Source organism: Cynoglossus semilaevis, chromosome 7, assembly GCF_000523025.1.
Source record: "Cynoglossus semilaevis isolate Cse_v1.0 chromosome 7, Cse_v1.0, whole genome shotgun sequence".
In the NCBI taxonomy this organism is placed as follows: domain Eukaryota; kingdom Metazoa; phylum Chordata; class Actinopteri; order Pleuronectiformes; family Cynoglossidae; genus Cynoglossus; species Cynoglossus semilaevis.
Window position 1 is genome coordinate 5,660,285 of NC_024313.1, and position 9,072 is coordinate 5,669,356.

Genomic DNA, 9,072 nt, shown 5'->3' on the forward strand with positions numbered 1-9,072 from the left:
TTGAACTGAATTTCCTGCAACTCTATTGCCCCCGAAGGTCAAGGAGAGCAAACACAAGGCTTTGTCTGTGTCGTGTGTGTGTGTGTGTGTGTGTGCCTGGTACTGTTTTTTGCCACTTCATGTTGCAAAGCTTTGTAATAATATTTTAGGCATGTCGTGAGGTGACAGACAAAGTATAAATATTTTCTCAGAATATTTATACAAATTCAAGAAAGAAAAACAATGTGAACGAATGCAACAAATTGTATATATTGAGATGCAAACTATAATTTGTCTTTCTGTTTTCCTTCTTTTTCCGTTCTCCGAGGAAAATGTCCAATATCTCCTGGAGAAGAAAACAAAACATGCATATGGATTTCGAGGTCAGCCAGGCAAAAATAATCCAGTCCCTCCTGGCTTACATGCAGTATGTGCACGTCTGCACCAACGTGCACAGCTTGACGTTAATGCCTGCACTCACAGTCAAAGTTCAGCCGTGTGAGCGTCTGACTAAACACAAGTGGAGAGTGTATTACATAATGCCATGATTTGAGCATGTCATCAAGGCGATGCCACGGAGACGGGGAGCAGCCTCCCCACCTCCTCCTTCTCCCTTCTCCCTTCTTACTCCTTCTCCTCCCTGCCAGCAAGGCATCCTGGGAGCGGTGCCTTCCAGCCACCTACATCTCATTACGCGAGGCTCAACGTGGCCTGCAGCTTCACGCTGACATTCAATTAAAGTCTTTCATTTCCCATCGTTTGCTCCGCCTCCGCGACTCTGCTGCTGCTCCCGCTGTCATTTGATAATTATTCCAAATATCCTCGCATTTAGACGTGAAGCTCTTCATTAGCCCTCGCACCCCTTGGTGTGTGCGTGAGTGAGAGAGAGAGCCGCGCACACACACACGCACACACCTGTGGCTCTGCAGGACGCCAGTCACGCTGACATTTTGGTTTATTTATAAGTGGGACAGTAGGAAAGCAGTCAGTGTTCTGGGTCATGTGACCTTCCTGCACTTCATTTCTGTAATTTCTTATCTTCACAAACAGAAACAAACAAAATGAAACAAACACACGGAAACCCTTTAATTATGGAATTCAATTATTCAATCATTCATCGTCTACCATTAAATCCTGTCCAGTGAGCTGGAGCCAGTCCCAGCAGTCACTGGGGTGAGTCAGGCTAACACCCTGGGTCGTTCAACTGTCCATCATAGAGCAGACTCCCTACAGTAAGACCATCAGTTACCACCAGGGGGCTGTCCTCCTTTGACGAGTCAAGCGTCCTCTCTAATGAACTCTGTCACATGTCTCGGTCTGTCGTCTTCTTACATAACTCTTCAGTGCTGATCACCAGGCCTGTTACCCGCTCTTTCTTGGTATTGATCGAAATCATAAACACCAACAGCCTGACCCTAATTATACCTTAAGTGAGGAAGGTCACGCGGCGACTCTGAGGTATTGATTTGACTTGGACTCAATCGATGGCTCACAAAAAACAGCAGGGATTATAAGTAATAAGAAGCTGCTACTGGCAGCTCCTGAAAAAACAATAATAGACAGGATCAGAAAAGAACTGAGGTGAAATAACAAAAAGATTTTAGATTGTAGATTGTGTTTTTTATACTACATATATGTTGTGTACATATAAAAAATTGTATATTTATATATAGTTGAAGAATTATAATAAAGTTATGTTGTCATGCCTGTGCACTCACCTCATTATCTATGGCATTTTAAATGCAGTTATAGCACCCCCTACAGGGGAAGAAAGAACACTACATTCTCCTTCAACGAAAACAAACTCAAAACACTTGTGTCACTCCTTGATTATGTCACTTCGTGCAACAAGGACTTGTTGGAGAATTGCAGTTTTTTTTGTGAAAAGTAAAACTTGCAGCAGAAACTCCGGAGACTTTCACCTCAGGGGATTCTCTCCGCCCCCAGTGGAGGATGATTCAGCTTAAATGGTCGAAAAAGAAGAGGCTTCATTTCAACAGCTTTCACTTATTTGCCACCTCAGCATATTTGGAGCATCATTAGCAGGAATAAAGTTCTCACAAAGCTGCACTCTGACAGCAGAGGCAGCAGCAGCGTCACACCCACAACCTGCTCTGAGTGGAGGCAGCCGTAGATTTGAGTTTTTTTTTTTTACTTAAAGCTGTAAAAATGCAGGTTAAAATAAACATGTTCTTGTCTCATCTAATCACCGTGACCTTGACAAGTGTCAAACCCAGAAGTAAACAGAAGTGTACTCAGACACAGAGTGGGTTCGCACCACTGTTATTCGCTGTCTTTTGGTTGTGGGTGAGCGTAAATCAAAAGTTTAGAAAGGTGCTCATTAATTCAAAACGACAACAAGGCGCAAAAAAAAAAAACGCAGCCCAATTGTAAATCCTTGGCTGACAGGTAGCCACGACAGATAAAGGAAGAGCAGCGCTGTCAACATAATGTGACTAGGCCCGTGTCACGCTGACAGAATAATTCATGGCAGTTTTTACAGTCTCGTGGGGGAAAGATTCAAGCACACCTTCAGCTCAGGCTCCTTCTTCCTCCTCAATGCATTAAACATAAGTGACGGGGGCTGGGTCTGGCTTCAGGTCTCTTCTATTCTCTTCTTGTTGCCAGGGGCTTTAAATGGTTGCAGCAGTGATGTGTAATTGTTTTCAAAGCACCACAAGAAAGCACATGAAAGAGGCTCGGAGCACTGCAGCACCTGTTGCTGTCACTTGTTGCAGATGAATTTGTTACAATAAATAAATAAATACATAAAGTCATTTCTGTTTCTAGTGGTTGATGCATGTAATGACGCAGGAGGTAAATATTCAACTTAATGTGAAGTGAAGCCAGTCGGTGAAACATTTTATGTTTAACAGAGGGGGAAATGACAGAATAAACCAGTATTTGTTGTTTTTTGGAAAACTTCAACAAAACTGACAAAGATATGAAGCCAGAGCGCTTCACTACAGATACTGCATTAAACTGAGTTTTTCTATCAAACGGGGCCCAGTACCAGGTATAAATGTATTATAAATTGTACACTTTTTAATGTTTTAAATGATAAAGTTAGCAATGTTAAAAAAAACAACAAAAACATTGTATAATAAGCTGAGAAAAATCATGACCTGATTCCAAAACCATCTTGGACCCTCTAGGGGGTTGCAGACCACCTGTTGAAAACCTCTGGTGTAAAGTGCTGGATACAGACAGATATTTTTCTAGGTTTATTTGCAGACAAAGTAAAAAGAAACAGATTCAGACCAGTTCAAACTGTGCTGTTTATTTGCACAGGAAAAAGGTCAAAGTTGAAGACTCTAAGCCACATGTGATCTCCATTATCACACTGTGAGCCTACACTGACTGTAAGGACAACTGGGCCTCACACACACACATACACACACACACAAACACAGCTTCAGTAAGACCATAGTCAGACCTGTAAAATTAAATTAAAACAATTTCTAAACAATATGACGTCGTCCAGTTCTGCGGTATTTGAGTTGCGGCCTTTAAGTTCAGCAAAAGCGCTGCAACACTGCCACCTTGTGGAAACGTCTCGTTAACAACGGTTGGCAGGTACAGTACTGTATTATGTGCCGTATTGAACCGTTTTCATGTTGAAAGTGAATCTTCTCAGCCCTCTGTCAGTAACTTTTGATTTTATTTAATAAATAAAGGTTTTCCATCAAAACAATATGTTTATAAGGTGAAAGAATTTACTACAGTAAACAAACCATGTAAATGCATAATTTTTTACCACCAGAGTAAGATGACATGTAAATGCATAATTTTTTACCACCAAAGTAAGATGAGATTTGAGATTTGACCTTTCAGTTATTTTTCAAACTTTAAATTCTGCTGCTTTAATCAAAGGTTGTCTATCAAAATGATAAGAACAAATATTTTAGGCCACAAGTTTAGTTATCAAATACTTGAAAAAAAAAATCATTGTTAGCCTTACCTTCACTTATAGATGAAGTCCGTGGTTGTATCCCTCGGTTTCCCCTCTTCTTAGCATTGTGGATGCTAATGTTTAGTGTCCGTTGCTCAGACGATACCACACGAGAATAAAAGACAATTAAATCGATCCTTGAATTTCCAAAAGTTTTTTAGGGAAATCTGGCTTCGAATGTTCGTGGTTGATCTTTCGTGTCTGCTGAGGCTTCTTTGTAAATGTTTCCGGTCACAGTATCCCGAGTTAGTCCAGACGATACCACACGATGAGAATAAAAGACAAGTAAAGCAGTAAAGGCGGTTATTTTCAGGACAGACACACAGCCAATCTTTTCGTTTTAGTTTGATGCAAACTTTTTACCTCCGGCGTTGGTCTTCCATCACTCTTTACCTTCTACCTTTGCACCGGAAGTCCAGTTTTGAGAAACTTTTTCGCCAGCTAGACAGCACCTGTCAGTTCACGTACGACCCCTTGAGGTGAAGCAGAGTACTGCCTGTCTCCCCTGCTGACTTTTCTACTACTCTCATTTCTACCTGATAAAATGTCAAAAATGTGTAGAGTCATACTGAAAATGCACCTTTAACACAGATCAGTGGAAAATATAAATATTTATTGTATGTACTTTTTTTCTTTTTTATCACGAGTGCCTCCCCTGACCGCACTGCTGACTTTGTGTATTGAACTACCGTGCTGTTCAATACACAAAGTATGTGCTTGTGCAAACAGAACCAGTAGGTGTCAGTAATGTAACTGAAATGATGCAAGGCTGTTAATGAAACGGAGAGAGAGGGCTTATCCTCCATCATCAACCACACATAAAAATAGGAAGAAAAAAAAGGAAATAAATAAATAAATAGACAAGTTTTTCATTATGAAGTCTTTTCCAGTGGGGTACGTGGTGGTGAAGTGGTCAGGGCTTCTGCTTTACTTCAAGAAGATAATTGGAAATCAGATTTGAGCCCTGGGCTCCCTGTAGGAATTTTTACATTTTACTGAAAACCAAAATTTTGGAAAGCTTTCCGTTTCCTTGAACAGCCTCTCCCCGCCTCGCCTCCACCTCCCCCTGCCCCCAAACCCCCACTAGGCGGCTCCGCTCCTCCTCACTCTTCTCCTCACTCTTCTACTCGCTCTGCTCTGAGGCTCATCAGCATGGAGGCAACCAAAGAGCAGGGAGCTGCTGTGTTTGGGACAGCGGAGATGGAGAGTCAGCGTACGGCACCGAAGAAACGTAACAACCGGAAGAATATCGTCATTGTGGTAGGTTTTAATTCACAATCTGTCACACGTATCTACCTCCACAAGGATAATAGCGACTTTTTCTTCTTTACAAAGTAGAATTTTTTTTTCTTCTTTGAACGAAAACACAATTAGTCATTATTTCCTGTTTGTAACATTAGTACTGTATATTGGTGCCGTAATGACGTAGTTATAGGTTCCTAAAAATACTTAATTAGCTTCATTTAGCTTCGTCTGTACAGTAGCAGCGTCACTTCCTGTACATGTGAGAACATTATTTAAAAGTCAGTTCAACAGTGGAAGAGAATTTAAGTCGTACTTTGAGTTTCTTTAAGGTTCTGTAGCGGTTAGGTGCGAAAACGGAGTTCACACTTAGTGAACGTGTTTGCAGTTGAAGTGCAAATGTACTTGTTTTAACGAGCAAATAAACTGAAGGTTTAAAGAACCCACAGTCTAGTGTAAAATAGTATTCGACGTAAGGTGCCAGAGACAGTCACAAACGTAACTTTTATGTTTTTTAAAAAGTAAAGTTATGTTAAAAACAAAAGAGAGAATTTAGGTGTAAAACCCCCCATTTTTTTATTTGTAAAAAATCCAAATTAGGAGATAAAGGGGAGGTGTGTTACAATCTTAACTCAGATCTAAATCACACAGTTCAAGACGTGTAGATTTACTGCAGGTTAGTGTAAAGCATAAGAAAAAAAAATGTTTACAATATGTTTACAGTTTAGTGAAAAGTACTTGATCTGATCGTAATCTCTGAGAATTAACAAACCACGACACTCCACCTTATCACCGCAGAGGCAGCAAGTTGCTATTGCGGTGATAAGACATTAAGGTTAGCAGTGAGGAGGGCTGGGGGAGAGCGGTGATCTATGGTAGATGGGGTAAAACATTACACCGCCGTGCCGTTTGTGACATATTTGTGGCAGTTTATTTATACACACATTCAACAATCCGTGTTCAGTGTTGTCTGATTCTCCAAACCTTCAATGCAAACAGTTGGGGACAGACGTGGACCGCAGGCAGGCCGGTCAAGCTCAAACGCTCACCGTTACAAAGTCATGAGTTTGTAGTTGTAATTTGAAACAAGTAATTCTCCAGAAGTCTTGTTGAAGATGGCTAATGGTTCAACAAGGCTCCTGAACATACGTTTGCGCACACATGCATAAATCAAACATATTTGCTCCACTCGCTCCGTGATGATACCTTTGGTTTGGTTACTGTCACTGTTTAGAGAGATTCCTCCTCAAACAACGGAGGCTCACAATGTTCACATCGCCCCGAGGCACTGGGACTGACCAAACATTTCCTGCGTGGAGCCTAATTCTGGGATGCATTGGGTGGTTTACATGAAGGCAAAAACCATAATTGTTATTAAAAAGATGGTGATTGTGCGGTTTGTTTTTTTTAGCTCTGCCGTGGTCGGTGATATGTCAGGGAAGAAATACAGTAAAGCTAATTTCTGTAGCTAAATTTAGCTAAAATTTAAAAAATGTATAACACGAAATCCGTCTCCATCCCTGGAATTTTTAATTTTTTTTTAACAACCTCAAATATTTACTGTCAAACTCCTGTGAAAAACCGTAGGAAGTGACATTTTCAGCAGCTGTCTGTGCTACTTGGCGATGATTGGACACACATGTGGCACAGTCTAGACAACAATATGTCCTTTTCCGGTCCTGTCCACACATCTGCCAGTGATTTAATGTTATTTCTTACGTTGTACACAGGCATCGCAACGAAAAACTCTCTCAGCACAACACAACTTTTTTTTTTGTTTCACGGAAACGCAAGGTATACTCATTCCATTTTCATCGTCTTTGCTCAGAACAGGAACTGAAACAGGAACTTATCATCTGTGTGTGGTCTGTTGTGGGTTGTTTTCCCCCTACCGTCTTCACTGGGGAGACAGTAGTCATGTTAAAATGTGTTTTCAGTGCCAGACGTAGGTTTCGACCAGACGGACTGTTGACTTTGCAGCCCACAAAAACACAGGCCTTCAGTCTTTGCCTTTCTGTTTTCCCTCACCTGTAGCCGTCAAAAATTTGTGAACACACATACACACACACTGCAGCATATATTTAATACATGTGCCATGTCGTGTGTGTAGAGTAATTGTTTATGGTGGATGATTCGGGAGTGAAAAACTGTCATGAAATATTAGTTAGTCATCGTAAACATTTTTTTTTAAAAAACGAAGAATTTCAACATTTGATATTGCAACGGAAATATATTTTCCGAATATACTCCAACTTTTTCACTTCCACACTGGGGAAATTCACATGCTGCAGGGAGAAAAGGTCAGAGGTCAGCAAGTAAAGACACAACAGTATGACACCTGGTTACTTAAGAAACCAAATAGAACACAATAAATGACTAATTGCTTAAACTAGTGTATTATATACACACCTGATGTAAAACTAAATGTGGTGATGATTAAGTTGTCCCAGAATTACTGCAGGGTTAGTAAATATCATATTCCGATTTGACTAGCTGTGATAAGTGAAGATGTCAAATGTGTTAAAAATAACACAGGCTGCACTATAGAATAGAACGTACAAAAATTTCAGCACTCTTTAAATCAAGCTTCCAAACCAGCTCTCAACCTCCGCCGCGTCATCATCATCACCACAACCACCCCCCCCCCTCCTCACTACTTCCGTTTTACCCCCCGTCTCCAGCTGTTACTAGGCAGATGTGAGCAGCAGGTAAACAAGAAGCAACGCGTTTAATTTGTCAGTTACAGCGGTGGAAACGTTGACGGTACCTGAAGGAGATTATTGTAAAAAAGTTCGTAAAGGTAAAAACACATGATGATACAGTTCTTTACCACCCACTAGTGGAGGAGTTTCATGTTGTAAATTACTATTTCTTTATCTAAAGAAAAACTTAACACAGTTAAAGGCATTATTCAATATTTTTTAAACCATCTTTTGCTAATCCATTGGTTCTCAATGTAGGGGGCATGGCCTATATTGTTGCTTTTTTTGGTGCTGGCATGTGGTTCCACAGTGTAGCGGTTAGCACACCTGCCTTGGAAGAACCACATACTTGCGCCTCAGAGAGGCAGCCTTTGATTCCCAGAAGAACCACATACTTGCGCCTCCGAGAGGCAGCTTGTTGTTAATGCAAGAATTTCCCAAGTGTGGGATCAATAAAGTTCTAAGTATTATTATTATTGTTATTATTATTATTATTGAAGTCTGACAGTTGCCCCTATAGACAGATGTTTCCACCTATCAACACAGAGTCCTGATGGACAAAGTCTAGCAAATCGCCAAAATAATTTGAATTACTTCTTTGGGGAACTAGAATGTTTATACAAAATATAAAGGTGGTCCACCTGCATGTGAACCTGACGCTAATCCTCACTTCCCTGCAAATCCAACTGATTTACAGTTTTCATAAAAGGAGCCAAAAGTCTGCAGCAGAGTGTTTATATTATGGTTTTAAAGGCTGTACTGTCGCTGACACTTCGTGTGTCTGTGGTGTCAGGAGAGCCGGCTTCAAATTAAAGGACATTTTAACGCACAGTATAATCATCCCGTAATTTAAAATGCATTCTCTCTGGAGCTTCGCTCTGTTTACATTTAACGGTCAATGTCCAACAACCGTGGAGACACCGTAGTGTTTACCTTTGTGGAGCTAAGTGCCCGTCACTTTTCCCCTGTGTTCAAGTCCACACGTCTTTAATCAAGTTGATGTCTTATCTGCAGTTACTGTAAATAATGTTGACAGCTAAGGTTTGGTGTCTGTGTCTCTCCAGGTCGTGCTGCTGTGTCTTCTGATCATCATCCTGGCCGTGGCTCTGTCAGTGAAAAACCACAGACACCAGAACAGTAGGTTTAACTGTCACTTCAGAAATACATAAAGTTACAGTTTTCTTCAGGAACAATGTG

At 40.8% G+C, this 9,072-nt stretch overlaps 2 protein-coding genes across 2 annotated transcripts in view; one reads left to right on the forward strand and one right to left on the reverse strand.

Moving 5' to 3' along the window:
* kcnk3a (potassium channel, subfamily K, member 3a) overlaps positions 1-4,314 on the reverse strand; it is a 13,931-nt gene extending 9,617 nt beyond the window's left edge. The window contains exons 1-2 of the mRNA XM_008313000.3: positions 4,295-4,314; positions 3,941-4,068 (exon numbers count right to left, since the gene is read on the reverse strand). Coding sequence (XP_008311222.2) covers positions 3,941-4,068; positions 4,295-4,314 — 148 coding nt within the window. The remainder of the gene's footprint in view (positions 1-3,940; positions 4,069-4,294) is intronic.
* A 721-nt stretch (positions 4,315-5,035) lies between these two features.
* enpp1 (ectonucleotide pyrophosphatase/phosphodiesterase 1) overlaps positions 5,036-9,072 on the forward strand; it is a 22,089-nt gene continuing 18,052 nt past the window's right edge. Inside the window, exons 1-2 of the mRNA XM_008312999.3 lie at positions 5,036-5,191; positions 8,940-9,012. Of these exons, the coding sequence (XP_008311221.1) occupies positions 5,084-5,191; positions 8,940-9,012 (181 nt within the window). The 5' untranslated portion in view covers positions 5,036-5,083. The remainder of the gene's footprint in view (positions 5,192-8,939; positions 9,013-9,072) is intronic.